A 27,289-nucleotide genomic window follows, 5' to 3' on the forward strand; every position below is an offset into this window, starting at 1 on the left:
GTGGATAGTGTGAAAAGAGCATTTTCTCCACAGTTTCTCTTGATGCCTTGGTTCTTGCATATTAACTAATGAAGTATAGTAATTTTAGACCTGCAGTCTAATAATGTACTTCTCCACAAGTTATATAACCAAATTCCAAAGCTTAATACTGTAGAAGGATGTAGGAAGAACTGAATGGGTTAAGAAATCTGGGCCATATTTTGAAGATGAAGCTTCAGGAGTATTAATCATGGCAGCGTGGGTGCGATTTCAGGTTTCAGAATCCCTTAACCTATTGCTTTATAGGAAGCTAGAAAGGTATGTGAGGTGAACTAGCTTGTTTTTCTTTGTTTTTCCTTAAACATTGTGGCAGATTGTGCTGGAGACAAGATGACTGATTTTTGTTGTTCTGACCAATATTGAAGTTCATGTTGTTGAAGGTCCATTTCTAGAGTAGACAAAAGCAATACTTGTTTTAAGAACTCTTGTGACAGAGCTGAATATTTACTCATTACTTTATTTGTATAAATCTAACCACTTTCCATAGAAGTGAAAATAATTCTGTTTTAAATCACTTTAATAGAATGTAAGGGCACTAGTGCACTTCAGATGGTTCATCTTGTGTCTGACTGGGGAGGACTTTATTTTTCTCTCAGTAGAACTTATGTGTGTGCATAAGCTACCGATCCTCTGTGGCTTTTAGGAAAGGATTCTTAAATGCTTGAAAACTGTACAGCTGCTATGATCCTAATTATGCAGAAGTCTTTCATTTTTTTTTTTTTTTTTTAAGTAGGATTTGTTGCTACCTGGCCAATTATAGTGAATTTTTGGGAAAAAAAAAAGTTAAATAAACTATAGCAAAGTAAATAATTTGTAGTGTTTTAGGTTGTGGGTTGGGTTTGTTGTTTTTTTTTTTTTTTTTTTTTTTTTTTTTTTTTGTGTGTGTTTTTGTTTGTTTGTTTTTTTTTTTTTTGAGCAACTTCACTGACATCATTATTCTTGGAAAATATCTCTTCTACTGGTGAAACAGATGGAAGCTTTGACTTTAATTCTCAAGATTGTGTAATTAAGTCTCTTTATTACCATTTTGTTAATTTTAACAAGAGTTGAACTCCTTAAAATAACACTGCCTCTGTGATTCAAATATGAAATTGGAGAAAAGCATAATTACTTTGTTTTGTCAATAGGTTTTTCTCCTCCAAACAGTTTTTTAAATATAAGAATTCTCACCAACTAGCAGTTACTAATTATGGCTTTTCTTGCTTAGGTTGTTAAATATTTGGTGTATTTTTTCCTTTTTCTTACATAACTTTAGTATACTGGAACCTAATAATACTGATTGGCATTTTAGTCCTGTTGGACAACATGCATGCTGATGGGCTGCACTGAGCTTATATATGGTTCTGCTGAAAATGTGCACTCTGCTTCTGGGTGGCACAGAGGATGAACTTGTCCTCAGAGCAGTAGTAGAGAAAAACCTGAAATTGGAAGAGAATGGAGGGAAAATCAATTGTAACCCTAAATACTTTAGGAAGAAATACATATTTTGAATAAAGTTTTGCTGTTTTCTAAATTTTTCAGTGAATGGCTGTAACGATGAGTGGTGGTGTATCTTTTGAATGGGCCAACTTGATGATATGGTCTCTGAAAAAGATAAGTACTCCAGCTAGACTTTCAGTAACTCTGCTGAGACTGTGTATTTGGACAACTGATAGAGGACTTGACTAGGTCATTCCTGTACCCTGAAAAATAAGGCACTGGTTACTCAAATAAGTCCTGCTGCATTGCTCATAATGCTTCTGATGGAAGTTGCACAAAACTGGAACAGGAACTGTCAGTAAGGACCCTGTTACACAGAGTGCATAAAATTATGGACTGATGTCTGTCTCTCCATTTAGATGGTTGTGAAAACTTTCATGGATATGGACCAGGACTCAGAAGAAGAAAAGGAGCTCTACCTAAATCTTGCTTTACATCTTGCTTCAGATTTTTTTCTCAAACATCCTGATAAGGATGTACGTTTGTTGGTAGCATGTTGTCTTGCTGATATTTTCAGAATTTATGCCCCTGAAGCTCCATATACTTCACCGGATAAACTAAAGGTAAGTTGACTTAATCTGTCTTTTCCACACCAGGTTTTTAAACAGTGATTGATATAATTGATTATAACTTTTTTCCCCTCTCCCTTTATTTCTGGTTTAGCCTAAATAATCCAAAGTTTTCACCTGATTCTGGGATTAGTGGTGTTTGATCAGGTGAATGTTCATCAGATGAAGTGATGTATATCTTTCAATAATTTGTAGAGTTTTGGATTATAATGAAAATAAATATTTTATTGAGCTGTCATTAACATTTACAGATAGTGGTCCATTACTTCAGAAATACTGATATGTCTATAGCTTTTACCAAAATCTTTTGCAAGATAGCCAATTCCTTCAGTTGGAAAAATACCCCTGCTGTTTCCAATTAAACTACTAAGAGATTATTACTGTAATTTTATAGATAAAGGCTCTATTGAAACAAAGAAAATATTTTTTTTGTACCGAGGATGATAATTTCTGATGTGAATTGGAAAATTCTGCAATTACAAACATCACTGATCCCACTAGATGGAGATGGTTGATAGAGAAAATGCCAGGTTTGAAAAGGCGGTACAAATCTGCCCCATTTGTTTCAGAAAAAATAATTGTAGATTGCTTTGTGACTTTCTTCTCTACTTTTTTATTAATAGAAATCTAACTTTCTTTCCAAGTCACAAAATCAAACTACTTCCCTTACACAGCCCGAATCTAGAGTGATGAACCAAGTCTTATTCAAAATCTCACAGGGGAAAATAACACTGAAAAATGTACTTTTTTTGTCTCCCTGTTTTAGTCCCTGAGTGTGTGGGCTTTTTGTTTGTGTTTTTTTCCACAGTAAGATAAAAAGGTGGTTGTGGTGGAAAGTGTATCTATTATCACTCAAATCATTCAATTTCTGATATAGTGGTTGCACCAGAAGTGCTTTGTAAGTAGAGCAAACTCCAGTTTCAACTGTAGTAGATCCTTTGTTACCAGACATACTGGAGAGATACCTAGGGATTTCTGTTAGCTCTATTTTCTTAATTCTGAATTGTTGCACCTCTGATTACACACTATCTAGTTACCTTACTTATTGATTTATACCATCTTCAACTGGAGACAAACATTAGCTTTCTCTACCGTGCTGTATTTAAGTCTGGTTTTCAGGCATCCAGATTTCTACTTCAGTTTTGAGTATATGTTTTCCTTTGTTAGGTTTAGAGGGTTTTTTTCTCTTGTTCTGAGTTGGGCTAACAAATTAGAATATTCTTCCTTACAGAATTTGATCTATTAAATGCTACTAAGATTCAAATGTTACAGTTTGTAATATTGGAAGTTTTACATTGCTGATCTCGTACTTGCACTGTAAACATACTTCTACTACTTGGATAGAGCTCTGAGCAGACCAGGGACTTTGGCTGTCAGCATTCAGTTCTGTAATCTGTGTAGATTTCAGTATTCAGTTTCTTGATGCAGATTTCTAAACATGTTTTGAGAAATAAAGGACAAACAATAGGGACCTTTGCCTAGGGTTACTGAGTTTCCGTGTCTGCTGAACACAGCTTTTGTGGTTGCAGGGCAAGCTCTGATACAAATGTCGAAGAGTTCCCTCCACTTTATGACGAAGAGGTAAGAGGAAGAATGCTTCCTCTTGGGTCATACCTTGGCACTATATTTACCCAGTATTTAATACCATATCCATATTGCAGCTTTGAGTCTGAGTCTCTTCTAGTATGTTTAGCAACGAATTTGAAGATGATAAAAGGGAAGTGCTGAAAAGGATCATTTCTTGAGAAGGGAAGACTTCAGTCTTATGGTTTTGCCCTTGATTCAGACTTTTTAGTTCTCTTTGTAATGTTTGCATTGTGCAACTGAGATACTGGGAGAAAGAATCAGAATTTCAGGTTTCCCTCTTTTATGTGTATCCTTAGGATAAATCTTACATTCCTCACTGACTGTTGAAAGAGCTTTGGCAATGGGGATGCAAAATGCCATGAGAGTAGTCTGAAAGCATAACTGGAGCAGGATTGCTCTTCTGGGATCTGGAAACTTCTAACTTTGTCCCCCTCAGTCTGGGGAAAGCCTAGACCAAAGCCTTAGTTTCTGTGGGGAAGATGTTCCAATCATTGATATGTGTCAAAACCCCTCCACACTTTGGCAAACGGACTGTCTGCCTGACCTGGCTGGAATGGAGATATTTAAGGGTGTATATGGTAGCAGAACTTCAACTATCTGAATGTGTTCTGTGGTGAAAGCCATGACTCTGATTACTGAAGCCATTATGTGGTTAACTGGTATCAAGACAACAATCCACGAAACATTCAATGTTCTTCCTAAAGTTAAAGTATAAGCACTTTTGGATTTAGAGTATGGGTTCTAATGTAGACTTGCTTTATGGACTCTGATGTGAAATCATGTTGTCCAGTTTGTGAAAGTGTTACAATTTCAGCAGCTGAAGTTTATTTTATCCTGTTTTGTGTTTATAAATGGATGTTGAAAGAATATATTCCGTATCCTCAAAAGAGGGAAAATCTTTCGATTGTATTACACTAGGTATTAAAAATGAGTAAGTAGTTTTGAATTTAGTCTCTTTTGCTTTCTTTAAAGCAGGAATAGGAAAAAATAAATAAAATTAGGAGTAAATAGTTACTTTTTCATAGGAAGCCATTATTATTTGTGAAGTATTCAGATGCTAGACATACTATACGTGTGTGCTATTCATTAAGGTATGTATCCATATACAGTACAGTGATGAATACTTCATAAAAATAAGGTAAATAGCTTCTGGTCTCAATAAGGTCTTTGAATCACATTCAGAAATAAGCATTGCACACTGAGTTGTAGGATAAAAAGTGAAGATACTTTGTTAAATGAACTGGTTGATTCATCTGTACAAGTAACATTTAACAGAATGATTATAGTTAGGGTGTGAGTTCTAAGATTAAGTAGGTTTTATATTTGGCATTGGTCATTCTCTTGGATGCTCCCTTTCTTTAATGGAATTTTATCCTTCACTGAGATTCAGTTTGTATGTCTTCTAAGCTTCACACCACCTTCTGGCGTGCCAGTTCTCAGATGATGGAACTCATTTCAGGTGGACTGGTGGCCTGGTAGTGGTTCAGGCACTAGTTTTTAAGGGAGGATTCTTCAGCTTGGCTTTTGCCTGTGGACTGAATGTTCTTCAGTGGTTGGAATCCATGAGGTGTGTCCTTTGAACTGTGTCTTTTGGCTTTATTTCAACCAAAGAGTCTAGGTTGTGTGCTCTGTATCTGATCTCAAATGTGAACCAAACAGTGATTCTTCTGATCATCCTTATTTAACACTTCAAAGACACAATCTTGATCCAAATTCAAACATTACTGTAGCTGTGTCTCTGAACTGTGTGCTTGCTGTGCTTTTTTACCAAGAGATGTTGATGTCATGTGTAATTTAATTCTTGTTTTTACCTAGAACAACAGTAAGTGCTCACCTTAATGATTAAGGCTGGATTGTTGTAGCATTAGGAATAAAGGAACCCTATTCCCATCTTTTGTCCATCTAATTTTTCTTGATGGAGTGAGGGGAAATGGTCCTTTGAAGAAGTTATAAAAAAGCTTTCTAGACTATTTTCCGGGTTAACTGTAAGGCTATCTTGTATTTATTATGGCAACTTTATACCTTATGGAATTTTTGACTTATTCCTAGATTGTCAGATGAAATATTGTAGATACAGTTGAGGTTGTGAATGCTGTTTCTGGTGATACATACTTCTGAATCTTGATTTAACTTAGTAGTTATGAATTTCCAGCTGTTAACTATCTGAATGTAAAAATAATTTTAAAAAGACACCTTCCTGTGTGTTTCCACTCTGTCCCTGAAGAAACATGAAGCATTTTAAAATTACTCCTTGACATTCTCAGTAATGTTTTTGTAGATCTTCTTTTGGGCAGTGAAATAGTGTGTTTGTTGCATATTTTGTAGTGATGTACAACACTAGTAATTAAAAAAGGTAATTATTTTAATTTTGAGAGTTTCATTGCAGTTGACTAATTAACTGTCACTTCTTTCTTTTCAGGATATATTTATGTTCATAACAAGGCAACTTAAAGGTTTAGAAGATACAAAAAGCCCTCAGTTTAATCGGTATTTTTATTTGCTTGAGGTAAGCTTCATAACTTATTTCAGAATAACTCTTAAATATAATTTTTCAACTTAATTTTTTATTAACTACTCCTTTTATTTTTTCCTGTTCAACACAGAATATTGCTTGGGTCAAGTCTTATAATATATGCTTTGAACTAGAAGACAGCAATGAGATTTTTACACAGTTGTACAGAACGTTGTTTTCAGTAATAAAGTAAGTATTGTCACCCCCAATTATAATATTGCATGGTTGAGGCATGCGTTATTGCATGACTGAGGTCAGATGTTTCTGACCTAGGTGTTCAGTCTGTTGTGTGGCTTTTAGTGTTAATGAGCTTAGTTTTGTGATTCAGTTTAACTAAAGGTAGCAGTATAAATAGAACAAGGTATCAGTTTTGCCTGCTTTAATTAAACAAGACACTGCAAATCATCTTTTTTTTTTCCTAAGAAACTTACTTTGATTGTCTTTGTGTTGATTTTATTCTGTTCTTGAAATTGAATGATGCACAATGCAATTCTAAGGAATTTGAAGGATTATTTCTACAAAAAGGTGAATCAGAATAGATTGGACACCTGAAGGTACCACTAGAAATTGTCTAGTCTGGCCCCCCTTGCTCAAACTACATCAGCTAGAGCAGATTGCCCAGGACTGTAGCCAGTTGGGTTTTGAGCTTCTCCAAGGATGGAGACTCCATGGCCTCTCTAGGCCACCTTCTAGTGCTCAATCACCCTTACATTTAAAAAGTTTCTCTTTCTTCTGTTTAAATGGTACGTCCTGTATTTCACCTTGTGCACATTGCCTCTGTTCTGTTACTGGACACCACCGAGAAGAGTCTTGCCCTGTCTTCTTTACTCCCAATGTCAGGAATTTAAACACACTAAGTTCCTCCCTACTAGAAGTAACCTCCTTCTCAGTGTTAAAAAAAGATGTCAGCTCTCTCAGCCTGTCCTTGTATGAGACCTGCTCCAGTCCCTTTATCACCTTTGTGTCACGTTGCTGGACTGACTCCAGAATGTCTGCATCTCTTGTGCTGGGAAGCCCAGGACTGTCCACAGCACTCCAGATGGAGTCTCACCAGTGTTAGATAGAGGAGAGTTCTAATGTACTATCTTTCAATGGTAGGGACAGATACAGTCCTCTTACTCTTTTACTACAGTAGGAAATGGAGAGAGCATGAGACTCAAGCAGATTTTGGAAAGTGATATATGCAGCCAAGAGAATTAAGTATTTTGATTTGTAAGAGAACTTGTGATTTGATTATTATATTCCTTGTTGTTTGGCATCACCATGGGGAGGACTCTGAATGGAAGTTGTACTTTATATCAATAGTACACTAAGAATTCTTGTTTTTCAATTTCAGCAATGGTCATAACCAAAAAGTACACATGCACATGGTTGATCTAATGAGCTCTATCATTTGTGAGGGAGATACCGTGTCACAGGAACTTTTGGATACAGTGTTAGTTAATCTAGTGCCAGCACATAAGGTAAGACTTAATAGTAGCTTAATTTTTTTTTGTAATGCTGATTTATTGGATGTATGTATTCAGATATTTATAGATTTCATTGAGAGAATCGCTGTAGCAAATGTGTTCCTATTACTCAGATCATTTTTAGTAAAAAAATAGTTTCTAGTAGCAGAACATTCACTAGAGTTTTCTTGCTTTGATTCACTTGCCATAAGCCAAAGTATCAGCTAAAAGCTTTAATGTCATATGAATTTATACATGGTTTTTTTATGTATGGTCAATACCAGCAAAACTTAATATATAAGATACATATATCCTATGGAAAGTGCTGTATCAGTAGTTCAAACTCACATGCTGCCCTAAGTAGGAGGGAAGAAGTTATGACTGCTGGTTTGTACCTGGCTCTGTTGTATTTCAGAAATGTTGACTTGGTGTTACTGAAAGCACAATTGGTAGGTTTTGGTGCAACTAAAGAGCTATATTCAGAAATGGTGGTGCCTGAAGAGCCTGAGTGATGGTTGTCTTTCCTTAATGACTAATGTTTTGTCAAAAAAGAGAAGCGTCCTACAGGTGAACTGAGGAAAACTTTAAAACTGTGTCTGTGTTGTGACACTTGGGTATTTAAAAGCGAGATAGTTTTCTTTGTTCAGAAAACTATCTGGGTTCTGCTAGAATCTCTTGAGCTACAGTGTAAAAGACAACTTATAAGTTGTGTATGACAAAAAAAGAATTCTGTGAAACTGTCTAGGAAATGTGTACTTAGCTGCATTTTGGACAGCTCTGGCTGTTGTCTGACAATTCTGTGTTTTGCTTTGTTTTGTTTTTTTCTGAAGAGTGTTCAGGAAAGAGCTAACTGTATTTGTACTGTTTAGAAGCTATAGTAAGGTTAAGTGAGTACTTACCGAGAGATTTTTGCGGATTCAGAATGCTTTTTAAAATTATTTTTTAATTTATTTTTTTATTTTATTATTTTTTTTTAATAGTGATGTACCTGAAGAAACTAATTAGACTTTCCATGAGGCACACTCTGGAGAATATAACAAATAGCACAACATCGCGTGCCTTACCACAAGCCATCAATTTCAGTAAATAAACAGCACATGTTTAGCAAATTACTAAAACTAAATTAAGACTAAATGCTTAGTATAGATCAGTACTTTTTTTTTTTTTTTTTTTTTTGCGCTGTAGCTAGGCTCTCCAAGGAATCTAGTACTCTTGTTCCAGGACCAGACAGCAGTTTGTGTAGCTAACATTCAGATTTACAAAGTGAAGTCTTAGATTACAAGGAACAAAAGCAAGACTGTGCAAAATGCTTTAGTTTTTATTTTCTCAGTTGTTAAGCATCTATTTTTTTCTGTCACCTGTGTTCAACTTGATTTGACTGTAATGTCTTTGATTCATGTTTAGTAAACTGATTATGAGTTGAAGAATTTACAACCTGTTAGATTGGCTATAGCATTAAACAATTCTGGTTTATAGTGGATTTAAAGTTATTGACTGAACATTTTAATAGGGTAAGGTATTTGGCATTTTGCATTTTCTTCTGCTTATTTTAATCAAACTGGCTCTATGGATAGGATGCGAGTTTATACCTTGCTTTCTAACTGAAATAGTTACAGAACTTTAGACCACATTTTGAGTACTTTTATGTTTGTTTTACTTTTTAAAGCCTTTTTCATGCTAATGGAAAGAAGCCTCTAATATTTTTCTGTTTAATCTCAATATCTTCATATAGTGTTTATTTAAAATTTTGGAGCTTATGTAGTCATCTGACCACTTTCTGTGGCTACTAATGTCATACTGGAAAAGTGTGATGAATTCAGAGTGAGATTTTTTTCCACTTATGTCAATTGAACACAAAACTAGAAGGCAGTTAAGGATAAGGTCCACGATAAAGAAGAACTATGTCCTGGCTGACCCTAGCCCATAAGCTGTACAAGCTGTGGGAAAGGGAAACTGAAAAATCAGACTGGGCACCAAAAATGGCATCATGGCAAATGTCGGTGTAATGGTGAGTAGGGGAACCCTTATCTCGCCAGATTTCCTGGAGACCAAAAGAACGTTTTTAATGGAGTGGAAGGAGCATAGATTTGTTACTAGCTCAGGTTTGAAGATGATCAGATTGAGAGACTGTTGTAGATACAACAGCAATCTTTTGTAGGAAGTGTCACAGGCAAGCGGTGTGTTTTTAATACAGCCAGAAGGAAGGTTGTGCACGCAAATGTGGAGTGCCCTTGTGAATGGAATGATTGTATTCTAGAAGATAGTGGTAGAGCTAGTATGACTTCTGATGTATAAACAGTTGTATTGGGTAACACTAGGTTGAAGACTTGAGGAACTTAATCTATATAATTTATCAAAAGAACAGACTGAAGTGTGTTTTGGGAACAGAAGGTTCAAACAGCTCCGTTAGTTTTGGATCGCGGATGCTAAGGTCCAGTGGCTGAAATTCAACATTAAGCAGATTGATGCAAAATTATATTAACGTTTTTAAGGGTTGTAGTAACTAGTTGAACAATTTACCAAAGGTTAATTCAATGCTGTTACCTCTTAAAACCAAGGTCAATATTTTTCCAAAGATGAATGCCAGATATGGTTCATATTTCTGAGTAGTAAGTCTAATAAGCAATGGTGCTGGCAGAGAGGCCACAAACTCTAAGGCATAAGGAGCATATCTTGGGGACACGACATACTGTCAAATGTCTGTGTACCATAACTAGTAGTCACAGAAGTAGTCTAAGCTGCTCTAGCTCACTTGAGTTTGTCATCCATCTCACCTGGCCAGAATAAAAGCCATATTGATGTAAACCTGAATGAAAGTGGCTGATGCTAATATCACAAAATGGGTACATTAGAGTATGCACAGGCTTGCTTGAGTAGTACAGCAGGTATCAGGTATGGCAGTAAAACAGTTAACTTGTCTAACCGTGTGCTCAGCTCTCAATTTCTATGATGTTTATTTCTTTTCCTTTTGTGATTTCTCTTGTCTTTTCTATGAACTCTACTGAAATTCTTTTGATAGGATTATATTAAGAGGGAATGAAATAAATAAATAGTGAACTAAAATCCAGAAAAGGCCAGAAGCAAGGAAGAGGTAGTCAATATGAAAAGGCAAGAAAAATAGCTTTCCTTTTACTCTCAATTGACCTTTTAGATTCTAAAGCCTTTATGGCAGCACCTGTAAACAATTCTGTGTTTGTGTTGTGTGTTAGAAGGCAAATTGTACCTTATTTCCTTGAGTGTTTGCCAGTGTTCCATTTTCAGCCTCAGGAATACTACAGGGAATCTCACGTTGCACATCCCTAATGCTTTACATGCTTATCTTTTCAGAAGAAATGATATTGACAATTAAATTCCTAACTGTCTCTACTAGGAACTTGCTTAATAATTAGTGTTATCTATCTTGGCAACACTTCAGCTGAGCTTTTTTTTTTTTTTTTGTCAGCTATCCTTAAAAACCTGTTTGTCTCCCCCAGCAGAACTAGAAAATCTGTTAGAACTGTTTTGTCAAGTGCTCTTGGATACAAATTCTACTGCTGTGTCATTCAGAATAAAATGGAAGACCCTTTTCAAATTCCAAGAAAATAATATGTTAAAATGTATGGTTTTTAAGACTATTTGCTCTAGACAGAATTAACTTTGGGAGTAAAATCAACTGTTGTAAGATTAAGGACTGGTTTGCTACCTAGTCATCCTTTTTGAATAAAAAATAAGGGGCATCCATTTGTTTTCTTTTCTTTATACTAAGGATGAGTACAAAATATTTCACTATTAAATTTATTTGAGATGTGTTAAATTGGAGATTGAGAGGCAAGTGGAAGAAGTAACTGAAAAAAATTAGTGGGTATGCACTTCCATTACTGCCAACCAACCCCGTTGTACCAGTCCAAATGATTTTTCACTCTGTGGCAAACTGACCTGGACAGCATGGTCTGTATATACAAAAAAATGTCTGTGTTGTGCTGTCAGAGAGGTTATCACTGCTCCTTGTGTCTGCAGTAGAAGTTTGTCAAATGTTCTAGAGAAGATCAGGTATGAAAAATGAGTTGGCAAAACTCTTAATGTCTTCCAGAAGTGTAAAAAGCTTGAGAAGCTAGGAATACATACACCAAAATAATGGTAAGAATTAAGACAAAGGAGAGAACTTGTGGTTGATGGAGATGGTCTGTCTTCAAATAATGTTGCTGAAGGCCTTCTAAGCATTAAAAAAAAAAAAAAAATTTCCACTGCTTATTAACATTATTTTCTGACAGAAAACTGGAGGGTTTAGAGGGGGGAAAGGTCTGTCTGCATCATCCTGTAAGTCTGTTTTAGATGTTAAATGTAACTTCCAAATTTTCTAGTGGAAGATCTGTGTTCTGCCTTTTCCTGAGTGGTCGTTTGGTTTGTTCTTATCAATCAATACTTATTTCTGGTTTTTCCCTCAAAATGTAGTAATTGCTAATGATTACTTTAAACAGTGTTGCCAGCTGCTGGCTTAGTTTCTCCCCAGTTCAGGACTCTGAAAAGCTTATCCCCACTGGGTGATTACATGCTCTTGGAGGCATTCTGATTAACATTATTGTCTCCATCATGAGGGCTTTCTTAAATCATTAAAAGATCTTGAGATATATGCATTTTTTTTTTTCCTAAATGTATAGAAAGATTGAAGAGAGGCTAATGACAGAAGCGTTCAGATAAACACAGAGAAGAAATTTGTTAAATTAGGTCTTACTATTATAGAATTTATCTTTCAGGAAACATTTAAACTATCTTTGTGGCTATTAAATTAGTCAGAAAGATAGGTTTGACGTTTTGTAAGAGATCTTTGAACCTACTTGGTAATGGTCTGCGTTGCTTCTGTTTTAATTTTGGCTAAGGCAGTGCCACTTTTTCTTGTTTCTGCTTTTATCTTGAAGCTCGAAAAGGGAGAAGAAAACATTCTCATGTACTTTTAAGACTTCTTTGGCATGGTTATTTTCAGGAAGTTTGGCCTCTGGACATTTGAGGGTCCTGGCTATTGGCACGATTAAATCAAGTACTTCAGGCATGAAAAAAATAGCTAACTTTTTCTTAGCCAGTTGTGATGCAGACTGTTTTCACCTGTTTGCAACTTTTTTAGCTAGAAAGTGTAATGTGAATATGTTACTCAGGGTTGCAAATAGATACTTCTGGCATTTATCTCAGCAAACATTAAGGTTTTAAAATTAACTGTGTAAAAGATACAAGCTGCAACTGTAACCAATGTGAATCGAAACAGATCTGCCCGTTGGAACTCTGCTGGGCTGGTCTGCTGTTCGGACTTGCTCTATAGGTAAATCAAATCTTGCTCGTGATCTAGAGTTCACACTTACATGGGTGAAAGTACTTCTCTTTGTGTTGGTGGAAGTGAACTGTGGAAGTCAAGAAGGGTCGGAGCAAGAACTGGAAGTGGCATACATTCCTCGTTACGGTTACTTGTCCCTTTTCTTTCCTGAACAGTCAGAACTCTAGCTAAATAGCATAAAATAAATGCTACAGGTGTACGGGTGAAAATATGCAGAACCTTCTCTTTTCTGGGACATGGAACAGCTATACAGTTTTTTTTTTTTTGTAAAAAGACTGCTGATGTTGACCGTTGTGTCTTGATTAGATAAGGGAAGAGGAAATTAGAAGGATGTTAGCATCTTGTGTAAGCATTCGAGTATCTTTCCAGAACTGGGCTTTTTTTTTTTCACTTTCTGTAGTGGCTCTGAGTAAAACGGGTACGCTAGGCACAGATCTTGTAGTCTTTTGACTTCATCCACCTCAAAATTCTATCGGTAGGCAAGTCCAGGACTCACTTTATTTTATACTATCAGAAAATGTTAATCTATTCCCACTGCTGTCTAGAAGTCTGTAGTTCTCTACAGTTTTTGAAATTACAGACAATACTCTCCATCTATGTGAAAAGCATTACTGTTTCATTCAGATAGCTACAAAGAACCAAGCATATGCAGACAAAGAAATACCTTGGGTGTGGCAATGCATCTTGTGTTTGCTTTTCATTATGCTAAAAGGAACTTTTCTTTCTTCAGTGGATGAGATGTATTAAAAAAAAAAATCACAAACTGCCCCTTTTTACTGTTGGCTTGTAAATTAAATATGCTGGGTTATTTTAAATTGAAGACTACTAAGAATTGGGGAACTGTGTTTTTACAGAGACTCGGCTATTTAGAAATCATATATTTTTTTTCTACTGGAGACTTTTCCTTCATTTTTCTATATATTAATGAAGTCTGCAGTGGGTGTCACAAGGGCTGAGTTGCATTTTCTTCTGAAAATTTTTGAAAAATAATTGCAATACAGAAATTGGGGAAAGGGTGTAGCACCTAGAGGGTGGAGAATGCGTTCTGGGAAAGGAAGGAAACAATGATAGAACAGTAACCCAAGTAGAGAGATGGAGGGATAGGAATGTTGGGAGTGTATTTTTTATATTAGGGTTTCATTAGTTTGTAATCTTCACCCTTTTTTGCTCATGAACTAAAATTCCGGCTTTTTTGGTTTTTCTTTGCTATCTCAGTCAAACAAACTGAGCATATTTGCAAGGTAATGTGGAGAGGCTGTGATACTGCATCACAGGTGGCTGCTTGATGCAAGGACAGAATTGTACTTTGCCACGATCCTGTTCAGTCTTGTTACTGTGGTGACTGTAAATGCCTCAATGTTGCTTTATATTGTTTTCCTGATTTTGGGTAACTTGATAAGGAGGAGGAACTGACTTCACTGTCAGGTTTAGATGGGCAAATGAAAAGTAAACCCCAATTTGCTGGGGAAGAGTTTTCTAAGTGAAAAAAAGGAAGAGTTTTCTCAGTTTTCTCCACACCAGTGGAGACTACAAAACTTTGGACAAGGTTTGTTTTCACTATATTAGCTTTACTACTGAAATTACAAGATCAACAGGCTATTTTTAAAATGCTTTTACCATTACATGATAGCTTTAAACTCTTGTACTTTTTTTTAGCATTAATGCATGTCCTTAATGCTAAAAACTTTCCTGTTTTTTTTTTTTTTTCCACCCCCAGAATTTAAACAAGCAAGCCTATGATTTGGCAAAGGCTTTACTAAAGAGGACAGCGCAAGCAATTGAACCGTACATTACTAACGTAAGTGAAGACAAATATGGAAATCAATATCATGAACTGAGATGTATTAAAAAGGAATGAGTTGTATATAGTCAATTAGGACTGTAAAATCACTTTTTACAAACTCTCAATTGTTCTTTGAGAGAATTGTTATATTAATGAAGCATTGTGTAACCTGTCCCTTCGAGTCTAATTCTTTACCAGAACAATTTTGATTTCTGAAATGAAATGGATAGTTTACTTTCTTCTGTCTTGGGAGACCTTGCAGTTTAATCCTTAATGTGACTGGAAGACCAAATGTATTTATATGTATTGTTCTGATAAAAATATATATACACATTTGCCTGTGGCAAAACTATTTTTCTGGTGAGGAGATGAGACTATTTAGAAGCTAAGAGAGGTGAATACAGCAGAATTTTAATGCCATTGTCACAGGAAAAGAAGCAGATCTAAGAATAGACAGTAAGGAAGAACACCAATGAGTGGATTGAGGATTGTAGCCATGTTCAGTTTAGCCATCATAGACTGAAAGAGAGAAAAGCGATGAGAGGAAGTAGAGATCAGACAGGAGTATGCTCTAACTGAAGGTGCACAACAGAAAAAAAAATATGACACCTTAAACAAAAAAAGTATTTAAGGATTTAGCAGGTGTCATGGCAGCTATCCAAAACCTGAGGAGTTTTAAAACAGTAGAAAAATTTTCAATGCTTTTTGTTGCTTTCAGACTTGTAACACTCGTGGTACTTGAAAGTGGGCACCTCCTCTAAGACTTTAAAAAAAATCTTCAGCGGAAACTCTTACTTCAGACCTGTTAGTCAAGCCTGCTGTTTGGGAATATATTGCTACACGGGAATGTGTTTTTAATGTTGTTCATTTGTAAGGTTAGATTACAAACTGGGTGCCATTTTGTGAGGTTTAAGGAAGTCTGTCCAATAAGAATCTTCCTCTTATGGAAAATATATACATGCAATCTTCAGTTCTTGGTTTCCCACAAGTGAGAAATATTATACTGTATGATTTCTTTGTTTTGAAAGTTCTTGTTATTGATATATACTCTGTTTTATTTTCCAGTTCTTCAATCAGGTCCTCATGCTTGGTAAAACATCAATTAGTGACCTGTCAGAGCATGTGTTTGACTTGATTCTGGAGCTATACAATATTGACAGTCACCTCTTGCTTTCTGTTCTACCACAGCTTGAATTCAAACTTAAGGTAAACACTTCTTATCCTTTCTGTATATTTGAAGTGTGTGTGCTTTGACTATTAAAGATTTTTTTTTTTTACTGACAAGTTCATCAAATTATTTGGCATATAAAATGAATATGGAAAACATACCTTCTCTGCATTGTTTATAGGAAAACTCATAAGCCTTCAAAAAGAGGAGTTTAACTTCAAACATATTAACCTACAGTGCATGTGTGCATACATTTAGGTTTTGTTTGGTGGCTGGTTTTTCTTTTTTTTTGGCTTCTATCTTTCAAGCAATAACCTGATTTTTTTGAGGCCTTGAGAATCTGACTGGTTTTGTTCCCTGGTTTCCTGTAGTATGTATTGTGAATGGCTTTAATACATTGACAGTACCTTGTACTGCTAGCTGTGCAGAGAAACTGCATCTGTTCAGAGCAGGGAATTTTGACAGGGAAAAGTTGGGCTCCATCTTAATGCAAACTGTTGTACTGACAATTTTGTCCATATAGAAGGTCTGTAACAGGTGGAAACAGAGCCCTGGACTCCATAAAGATGCCTTGTAGTCATAGCTGCAAAGACTTTTCTCTTTTTTCAGGCTTATCTCTTATGTCCGAAGGATAGCTGGTGCTAGCTATGCATTTAATAAGTATTTTTATTTTTGACTTCCTACTATTTTACAGTGTCTCCATCACTTAGAGAAATTCAGTAGGACAGGTGGTGCTCCCTTTATTCTGCACGACTTATTCTATTTGTCATTCCAGTGGGTTTCCTATGAAAGTGGGAAATTTTGATTAGTTTTGAATTACTAAGATTGAAAGTGCTCTGTTACTAAACTTGAGGGCTAATGTGGAGTGGGCCACTTTTAAATTTATATGTAATTTTATTATTGAGGACAGATTTAAAGTTTGTGGAACCTTTGCCCTGTTTTCTTTGCAATAATTATTATCATAGTGGCTTGTTCATGCCTATTATTTTTTCACTAATGTTGCTAGTAAGGCATACTACACTTCTTGGATGAGTTACTTTTTAATGGTTTTATCTTTCCATTCCCATTTCCAAAAGAAACTGGGTTCAATTTACTGCTTGCGGTCTGTGTCTTTAAAAGTAGAACTTTTTCAGCCTTTAATTCCTGCTTTTACAGATGGTGAACAATTATCAGTCTCACTCCAATAAAAACAGTAGTTGTGCAGCTGAAACTGTTGTTAGAGATTTAGTCTTAACTGCTGCTATGTCCTTTTTTTTCCTAGCCATGACTGCAGTAACCTTTGCATCTTTAGGTCCATTTAAAATTCCAGATTCTTGAATTATCTTCATCCTCTTTCACTGACTATCATATTCCCCTATTTCAATACACACTTAATTTTTGTATCCTATTTTACCATTGAAATCAACAAAGGTTAGTGCCTTAACGCTGTCAACCTATTTTTATGCTGTGCCCCCCACCCCTGGCAGGAACTAGTCTTCCTTCAACTGGGTGATTTCAGCCCTAAGTATTTCCATGGTTTCTTTGTAGTTCTTAATTTACACCACTTTTTCATGTGTTTGCATTTCTTTTCTTTGTCTAGTATATTCTTCTGAGATGATAAAAATGTATTTTGTTACTTTTAATCTCCTTGATGCTTAGTGTATTATTTTCTTTGTGGTCTGGTAGGGGTGGCACCAGGGTAAGGGGGTTCATGTTTGACATTTGTAAGATCCAGTTTAACAGTGTTTCCAGTAGATCGCTACATTTTGATAGTTAAATTTTAACTGCTCTTACTCCCTGATGTCTTGTTGAACTCTGTACATTTTGTAGCTATTCTGAGAGCATGGTATGGCTTCTTTTTGAGCCCTCTTGTTGCTTCGGCTGTGTGTGTTTGATGCCTGAAGTTACGAGGACAAATAATACATGCCTATTTTGTCCTATTGGCTGTCAAATGTAGCGTTACCCATCTTTAACAGAAAAAACCCCCAAACCTCTCTTTGGACTGGTTTAAGTCCTGAGGCCCTGGAACAGGCTGCCTAGAGAAGTTGTGAATGTCCCCTCCTCCCTAGAAGCGTTCCAGGCCGGGTTGGATGGGGCTTTGAGCAACCTGATGTAGTGAAAGATGTCCCTACTCAGGGCAAGGGAGTTGGACTAGATGATCTTTAAATGTCCCTTCCAACCCAAACCATTTTATGGTTCTAAATGAGTTGAAAGGTCTGTAAGATCTTTCAGTGGTTAAAAAAGGGTATTTTGAAGATGAATGTTCTCAAATATTAATGAAATATGGTCAGGCTATGTTTTTTCCTAAGATCAACACAAGTTCATTCTTTATGCAGACCTGCCAGCAATGATTAAATACTTTCCGCTACAACAATAGCTGTGGCTTTATTCCAAACTGCAGCAGCTAGTGTCAAGCATTTTTAATTCATGTCTAAGTAAATCGCATGTTAGTGTGTTGAGAAGAGAGTGTGATTTCAATGAAACTCAGAGTGCTTATGGTAGAAGGCAGTTAATATTTTCCTGCTTTGAAAGAAGAAAAAAGAAATGGACAGCAATAGCCCTGTTAGCTTGTCAAAGCCTTGGATCAGGTGGCTGGTGAAGGAGAAAAATATGCTTGGCAGTCCATACTGAAATATGGAAGAGGGGAGATCTCTTTTTGAATAAAGGTAAATTAAAGTTAATGATAAAATATCCACCAACATCAGTGAGCTCTGCATATCATTCAGAGCTTGACTAGATGATTCTGGCTCTTCTGGATTTAGTATGTAGTATTTTGTCTTTATCTGTGCCCACAGTTTAAGAGCCTTGTCTCCTGACCTCACACACCATTAGCTCTCTACTAGGTATTTAAGTAGAAATTTGTGGAGTGTATGTAGGTCAAATGCATAGTTTAACCGGGACATCCAGTTTTTGTTCTGAGTTTGTCTTATACAGCTCTTGAATATACAGGTGTGATAATAGAAGTGAAATACAAGGGTCAAATACTCAAATAATGCTTATGGGATAGTGGGACAGTTACTGTATTCTAAGATCTCAAATTGATACTTTCCTGCTGAAGAGGTTTCTATTACTCTTCGAGCAGATGATGCTGAGGGAAAGCTGTGGCTGTCTGAAACTGTTGAGTTGTAAGTTTTGAGGACTGAAGATGTGTCAGAATGATCTCTTCTTGCATGCATTGAACACATGAAGGTGGACATATGATCTGTACTTTCCAAAGATAAATTGGGTAATTGATCTTTGTGGTTTTGAAAATGTTCATTTTCTTTATAATTGGTTTCAAAAGCAATAAGTAAAAAAAATTTTGGCCAGATGAAGTAGTTAAGCAAGACACCAAGTGTTCTGGCTCACTCTAAAGCTTATGCTTTAAGAAAACATTTTTAGGTGCAAACTTGGCAAGTTCTGCATGAATTTGAATAGAACCCAGTATTTTTGATTATTTCAATTAAATTTAATTTAAAACAAGTAAATAAATTTCTTAAAGCATTTTCTTACATTTTGCTGTAGTTTTAAGACAGTTTTATCCAGGACCTGTTCTTTTAAAATTCTTTTGCCATTATCTAAAAAGCTTTTTGCCAGTAGAGAAGGATAAATGATTACTTCCATACAGATGTTCAACAATTAAAAAAATTTTTTTACTGGCCCTATCATGTAAAAGCTGAAGGAAGATGAAGATTAGCTCAGTAGACTTTAAATTGGAAAATAACAATTAGGCCTCCATATAAGAAAAAAATAATGTGATATGGGATTTCCAAAGGCAAATATTACACAACTTGGTTACTGACAACCTGAAAAAAATGTCTTAACTTTTTTGGGATGTCATTTGGCAACAAAGTGGGAAATTATTTGCCAAAGAAGAGAAGATGGGAATTCCTGGAAGAATGATAATATGGTTAAAGACTTTGAAGGATTGTCCGTGAGAAACTCCATCTGTATGTTCTAATGGCACATGTATGTTTCTTCCTGTAGCTGAGTGCCTAGAGAAATATAGTTTAGTTCGTTCATACTCTCTTCCTTCCTTTTTACTTGAGATGCATCAAGTAGACAGATGTTCTGGTCTTGGAGCTGCATGATTACTGATGAATCTTGTTTGGTGAATGGGATGAGTCAGTTTACACTGAGGGTAGCCTTTCTTTCCAGCTATGCTTCCTCCACCGAAAGCAAAATACTAATTCATGTCAATTAGTTTCTAGTAACATTGCTGAGATCGAGATGTACACTGACACCATGATGTCCTCTGGAGGAACTTGAAATAATAAGCAGAATATAAAAAGATTTTGATGGTGACAGAGAAGTATTTCTGTGCTGCCTGCCTCTTTGGTGCTGTGCACACATTCTTCCTATGATTCCTCCATTTTCTCATGTTTGGCTCTGCTGGGAGTTCTTTCACTATACTTTTTTCTCAAGGACAGTAGGTGCCAGAAACTGAAGTTTCACACCAGCTGCCTTGCTCTTATCTTAACATCATTCATTTCTGGGAGCTTAGTGGTCTGATGCTACCGCCCCCAAGCATTAGCAACCCGTAACATCTTTGGATGGAGTGGATAGAATTGTTCTGTAAGTCTTCTGGTGACAGATCATCTTTAGATAACCTGTTGCCTTTTGGACAACGGAGATAAGTGGGCTGAATTGTCTAGACATGTAGATGGCTTTTCAGGAATTTTAAGGTCATGCCGTAGAACTGGTGCACATTTGGGAGAATGCTGAAGTGTGGCGCTGTCTGTAGACATGCAGTACTGTCAAGACTTCTGGACTCTTGAGTCTAGCTCATATAAGCTGATGGTCTTTGCTTGTCAGATATAACCACCATTATAAGATGCCAGTGGAGAGTAACTGTATGCCATTTTGGTGCTGTCCCCTTAATCAGGAGAGAGCTTAAAAGTATGTCTCTGCTATGGAGTAAATGGCACATTTCAGTTCCACTTAATACTTGGAAAACAAGGTCTGGTAATTCACTGGGTATACATACCTCTTCTAGCTTAAGAAGGGCTCTTTGCTCTCTCTTTTGAGGATTGTGACTGTGATGATGGACAACTCAGCAGTCATTTAAAATTCACATAGTGTTGCTGAAACTGGATCTCAGTCCTGCTTTGTTGGAAGTTGGTGAAGTTTCAACAGTATGCCATTTTTGGCATTTCCTATGCCCAGTGCCTCCAACTACCAACCGCTCCAACTAATCCTCTACAAAGAACTGTGACTTTGCTTAGTGGCAGGTCATGTCCAGTCTTCTCCCATGAATGTGCATGGCATAAGGTGAATCTGTATGCTGCCTGGGTTTATGAGAACTACTGAGTTCCGTCTGAGGACAGACTGAAATCTGTGAAGTCTGTTGGATGTATTTCTCTTTCACGATTGCAAGGGCTGCCAAGCTTCCTTTTGTAAATTCTAGTTAGTGAAGGGGTTGGAGGGGGAAGGTGCTCTTGAGCTAGATTGTTCCAGTTTTGAAGACCTTCTCCTATTTTGGGGGAATGCTGAAAGCTCTCAGGATTCTCAACTTGTTTGTTCAGGGATTGTTCATGTTTCATCCTGACCTCAGGGTACTCAGTCTTACTGCGTGGGTTCTGGGTGTTTCTCTGATAGTGGTCCTGTTCCTCTAAACTGATTTCTGCTGGTATCAGCAACTTTCCCAGTAATTGTATATTCTGTACATGAACCATAATTCCTGTGTACTTTCTTATGTCTTGGCTTCTAAACAATTTTTGGCACAATTTGAAAATCAAGTGGTGGTGGTTTTCTCCTAGCCACCAGGTGAGCTTCACTGAGCAATCTCCACTGCCTTCCAGTTCATTGGGCTGCCTTGTTCTCAGTCTCTGTGGCTGGTAGGATTTTGAGGATGTGACCAAATCTCTGTGTGTGTCTGTGACTCATTACCTGACAGGATCCAAACCTCTTGCTCTCTATATCTCCAAACTTCTTTTGCACTCTATGGCAGGAAGCCTCTTGGTTTATCTTCATGGGATCAGGGCCCTATGGAAGTTCTAGACTGTCTCTTTGAGCGTGGGAAAAATCCAAGAGCTTTCTTTTCAGTGACCAAATAAATTTTTGACCATGTGTGGAGGGGTTAAGAAACTGTTAGTAGGGAACTTGTGAGAGAGCTTAGGTGCTTCAGTAACATGGTTGTGCATATTTACTATTTTGGATCTAAACAGTGCGGCCGCCTAGTGTTCAAGCACCTTCCCATTTTGGTACAACCAGCGAGCATATGGTTTGGTCACAATGCCAGGTAACTGTAACTGTTGTAAGAGTTGTACCTGTTGACTTGGATGAAGAATGAAAGGTTGCTGACAATAACTAATATTCTCTGAAATGTGCAGCTTTTGTCTACTTTACTCCCTCGTTTGCTCTGTCCTATTTATGCCAAGAGTCCTTTAAGTATGTTTGAGAATTGAAATGCAGTCAGGTGTGTGCTGTGCTGTGTCAAGTACCAAACAGAGGTGGACAAACCAGTTGCTCTTTGGGGTCTGGCTGAGAGGGAGTTAATTTTCTTTGTAGCAACCTGTTTGGCACTGTATTTTATATTTGTGACTGAAACAGTGTTGATGGCACACTAATGTTTTGGCTGTTGCTGAACAGTGCTTGTGCAGGTAAAGGCTTTCTCCCCTCACCATGAGTGGCCTGAGATAGGGCAGGAGGTTGAGCGGGGACGCGTGCTCAGCAGTGAAAGCTCAGGAAAGGGAGGAAGGTGGGGGCATGCCTATGCTCATGTTGGTTATCTTCCCAAGCAAGCACTATGCACACTGAGACCCTGCTTTCCAGGAACTCAACTGGTGGAACAGCTGCCTGCCAATGGGAAATAGTGAACTAATTCCTCTTTTTGCTTTACTTGTGCCTGCAGGTTTTTCTTTACCTATTCAACTGTCATCATCTTGATCCACGAGCCTTCTAACCTTCCTTCTGTTTTCTCCTTTTCCTCTCTCTGCACAGGAGAGGAAAGCGAGAGAGAGTCTGGGTGGGTGTTTGGCTTTTGGCTGGGCTCAACCCACCACATCTTTATAGATTTTGTAAAGAAAAAGCTGCTGTGTTCTCATTTGGCAGAAGGGAAGTGTTGTTAAACTCTAGCACTCATAGAGCTGTGTCAAACCATGGTTGCTGCTTACTAGTAATTATTTCTTTTACCTAATTTTGGAAAGGAGTTTGGGGGATTAGCAGGAGAATGCACTGAGATTCATTTAACTTTAACCTCTTCCATGAGGGTCAGTCATTTGTGCCTGATCTTGTCATTTTAAGGTGGTATGTTTAGAGATCTATCGTTGACACAGAAACATTACTGGTGCAAGAGAGAACCGAGATTAGAATATTGTTTTGCAGGTCAGCTTGTAAAGGAACCTGATATTTCTTCATTCAGGTTTGATACTTGAATTTTAGAAATTTGTATTACTGGAAGTAAATACCATTTTAATGTTCAGGAAACCTAAAAGCTCTTGAATATTTAGGAAATAACTGTAATGGGTTTTAGGGCTTTATTTTACCATCTCACTAAGGCAATATGATGTGATGAATAAAATCAGTAAAATGTTGACTCCTGTTACTGTAGAGCTGCCTTTCTTCATGCATATGGTGGTTAAAATTTTTGGCAAGTTTCAGGTCCATTTCTACTACCAAATCCCCCCAGATCCTCAGTGCTGTCTACTCTTTTGCACTTGATAACAATCTGACCAACTTCAGCTGTTGTTAGTCACAGACCCTAATATCTAGGCAGAAGAGTAGCTGCCTGTGTGTTGCAAGCATGTATGGGGAACTTAAAATATCAGTGTTCAATGTCAATTTTTATTGACAAATCATTATGGAACGTGATTAAGCATATAGAGTACTGGATCATACCTAAAAACTATGATGAAGGACGTGACTCTTCCAAGTACACAATGTCTCATAGAATGGAGAATGATTAAGATTTTTTTGGAGTTTATGGTACTCGATTTTTTCTATCAGAAGAAGGAGTAGAGATTAATGGAGAATAAAGGAGAGAGACAGTAGCAGTGATGCATTCATTTAACAAGAAGTATAGGTTGATTTTTTTTTTATTACCTGTAGGAGCTTATATAAGAATGTTTCAAGAAGACCAACATCTGGGCACAAATTCAGAAAGTACCAAATACTCTTGGTCCATAATCACAAATATTCATTGTTTCTGCAAACAGGACTAGAAACATGAGTGGGTTATCTTATAATTGGATTAGTGACTAATACAGTCAAAGCTTCTTCTGTGGCTAATTCATTAAGGATATTTTAGGGTTTTGGTTTTTTTTTAATGCCTCTCTTTTTCTATATTTCTGGCTGTACAGTTAAATAGTTGAATATTTAATCTATTCCTGATCCCTCCATCCCCCACCCTCTGGGGTATATTGCTCTGGATCTATGTTGATTACCCAGAGAAATTCGTAGGTACTTAATATTTTTAGTATTTTGTTGGTTTAAGCAGGAGTCGATGGCATATGAGTAATGGAGATTGGACTAATATAGGCTACAAAAAAAAAAATTCATAACCATGAGGGCACAGAATAAAAATTTATGGTGTAATGGACACTTACAAGCTGAAACTCCAAGAATAAAACTAGTATCATTTATTGCAGATTAAGAGGAGGAGTTTATAGATGGTTTTCAGTAACGTCAATCTAAAGTTTAATTGGAAAAATTAATCAAATGCAGATAAACACATTAATGGATTTACTATTAATACTGCTAATAGTTAATATTAGAAGTATATTCAGAAGAATTTTAGTCTTGTGATATAGTATTATATCAGTGTTAGAGATTTCATTAACCTTAACTTCTCTTGCTCTGTTACTTTAAGGATTTTACAAATGCTTTTACTGTTCTTAGTGAGCTGAATTAAAAGGACATACAGGCAAACTTTTCAGGCCATTTATGGTATTGAGTCAGGAGAAATAATTAGTCTTTAAGACTGTGGTGTTGTATTAGAGAACCCCGACAGCTACACTGTGTTCTTATTTCTTGTTCACGTTCAAAAGATGATGCTGAATTAATAAGGATTTCAAAGGTGGTAGAAAAGAACAGTATTTTAAACAGTCCTTGTCTTTATTACCAGAAAAACAAGACTGAAATAATAAGGGATAAATAATATCTAAATAATATCAAATAAGTTTAGCTACTGCCTTTTGAAAGAAGTGTTGCAGCCAGTTGTTCTTTTTTTTTTCCCCTTTTTTTTATAAGCAAAAGAAAACATTTGGTGAACAGTAAGTACATGATAATTGCACAAATGTTAGCACACATTTCCAAAGTATGTATTGAGCTTCAAATACTGTGTGTTTGTATTAAACAAATGTAATGCAAACCAATGATAATTAAAATATACTGGAGAAGGCCTTGTTTTATGTCTGTTAGTGCTAATTTTAAATATGAAATAAAAGTATGTGTTGTAACTTGGCATTTTTAAATGCAGGACCAGATCCTGTGCATCCTGGATGTTGGGTGCTTAATCTGATGATGTTCTCTAAAAACTTATCTTCTGAAAACTTTTTTCTTTTTACCTAAATGTGTGTAGTTAAACACTATTTTAGAGAACAGTAAACCTTTATGTGCAGACAAACGTAGAATGAGTTTTGTGGGTTTTGTGTTGTACTTGAGTTTGTGCAAGCTTGTACAGGCACATACCAAGTTTCCTAACAGGATCAGTAACCTGTAAATGAAGGTTAAGAGGATGTATGTGACTGTATTTTTCACCAGGCTTTTTTTTTCAGATTGGGTTTTGTCTCTACATTGTTTTTCGCTTTCACTGCTTTTATTGGGAGAGGACAAAATAATAGTAGTGAAGGTTTTTGTCTTGAGATACACATATGTATACAATAAAAGTTTATTTATTAATCTGTGTTGTGGTGTTTCTAGAGGTGTATAAGTGTATTAGTGTAAAAGCTCTACAAAACAGAGCTATGTTACTTGGGATTTATTTTTTGTTTTGTTTGGGTTTTTTTTTGTTTGTTTGGTTGGGTTTTTTCAATTAAAAACCTGTTCATTTCCCAGAGCAATGACAATGAAGAACGCCTGCAGGTTGTAAAACTTCTAGCAAAAATGTTTGGGGCGAAGGATTCGGAGTTGGCATCTCAAAACAAGCCACTTTGGCAGTGCTACCTGGGGAGGTATGTGCTGGTTTAGTTTCCTTCCTAGGAGGGGAAAAACATTCAATGGAATATAATTCAGCTTTTTTAAAGTGACACAGCTAATTGTGGGTTCCCTCCTGCTGCTTTATCTGAAATCTGACAGATAATGCTAAAGAGATTTTACATACATCTACATCTGTGATTCTGCAGAGTGAACAATTACAAATCGCCCCTTTTTAGTTCATTTTTTTGCAGCTATCGATTGATGTTGTCAAGAAAAAGGAATAGTTTATTTTAATTTCTTCACAAGTGAAACTGTTCAATGATGGTCTAACTCTAAAACAGCATCAAATGACATTGGCAGTATCAGGTGATACTAGGACTGGTTTTGAGGCTTTTATGTACAGTATTTGTATACTGGTTTCAATTTTTTTTTAATGGTAGGAGTGCCTTAAAAGAGGCATGCAGTTCTTACAGTGCTGCAAGCACACTTAGTCTTTCAGTTTTGAAATATTCTGCCAGTTTTGAGATAGAAAATATAGCTGGAGCTTGTAGTCAGGAGAAACTTCAGTATGACTACTATGATGAAAATATTTTTGATTTGAGGATAAATTCTATAAATTATTAGGAAGGTATTAGTTTATAATTTCACATTCAATCATCAAAACCAGAGTCCTCAAAGAAATGCTACTTTTAAAAATACAGGAAACTTGATTGAGAGAAGGCCTTTTGCTTGAAAGTATATAGCTATTTGAAACATTGCATGTTGTCAGAAAATTCCAGATATAATTGAGGCCAAAGTAAAATGCTTCACTGTGTTAAAATGTAAAGCAATGTGACTGTGCAATCTGTTGTTCGTAATTACTGTTTTCAACTAGTTATGAATCACATACATGTATTTACTTTTTTAAAAGACTTTAAGTAAATTATAATAGCTCTGTTATTAAAGGAGCCATTCTTAAGTCTTGATTTTTGAAAACGTACCTGGTTTTTACTAAAACAGTTATTCCTTGAAACATCTTTATTTGATACATAAGCATTTCAACAGCAGTAATGTTCTAAAATTTTATTTGTAATTTGTTTAAAACCAAGCATTTTGAGGATAGCTTGAAAATGCATTTAATTTTTCAAGAGTTGTTTGCAAGTCTCCTTACATCAGTAGTTTTATTATAAAATTACTTATATCAAAAGTAAACATAAGAAAACACTATTTTCAAGTATCAAACCTAATTCAGTCTTTCAAAAGGAAATCTTACAGGAAGTGATCCATCTCAGAATCAATTTGTACTAGGCTGGATGCCCATTTGTTTGCTGTCTATCATACAGTTTAAAAATGGGACTAATGTTGCAATCTTATAAAACTTGTAGCTG

The 27,289-nt window shown here is 36.2% G+C and overlaps 1 protein-coding gene across 4 annotated transcripts in view; it reads left to right on the forward strand.

The window, feature by feature from the left end:
• PDS5B (PDS5 cohesin associated factor B) overlaps window positions 1-27,289 on the forward strand; it is a 118,534-nt gene that overhangs the window by 22,905 nt on the left and 68,340 nt on the right. For all 4 annotated transcript variants that reach the window (XM_032982832.2, XM_032982831.2, XM_032982833.2 and 1 more), the window contains exons 3-9: window positions 1,878-2,081; window positions 6,094-6,180; window positions 6,278-6,375; window positions 7,523-7,649; window positions 14,654-14,734; window positions 15,785-15,925; window positions 25,842-25,957. In XM_032982832.2, the coding sequence (XP_032838723.1) occupies window positions 1,878-2,081; window positions 6,094-6,180; window positions 6,278-6,375; window positions 7,523-7,649; window positions 14,654-14,734; window positions 15,785-15,925; window positions 25,842-25,957 (854 nt within the window). The remainder of the gene's footprint in view (window positions 1-1,877; window positions 2,082-6,093; window positions 6,181-6,277; window positions 6,376-7,522; window positions 7,650-14,653; window positions 14,735-15,784; window positions 15,926-25,841; window positions 25,958-27,289) is intronic.

Source organism: Tyto alba, unplaced genomic scaffold (genome assembly GCF_018691265.1).
Source record: "Tyto alba isolate M040663 unplaced genomic scaffold, T.alba_DEE_v4.0 Super-Scaffold_2, whole genome shotgun sequence".
NCBI lineage: Eukaryota > Metazoa > Chordata > Aves > Strigiformes > Tytonidae > Tyto > Tyto alba.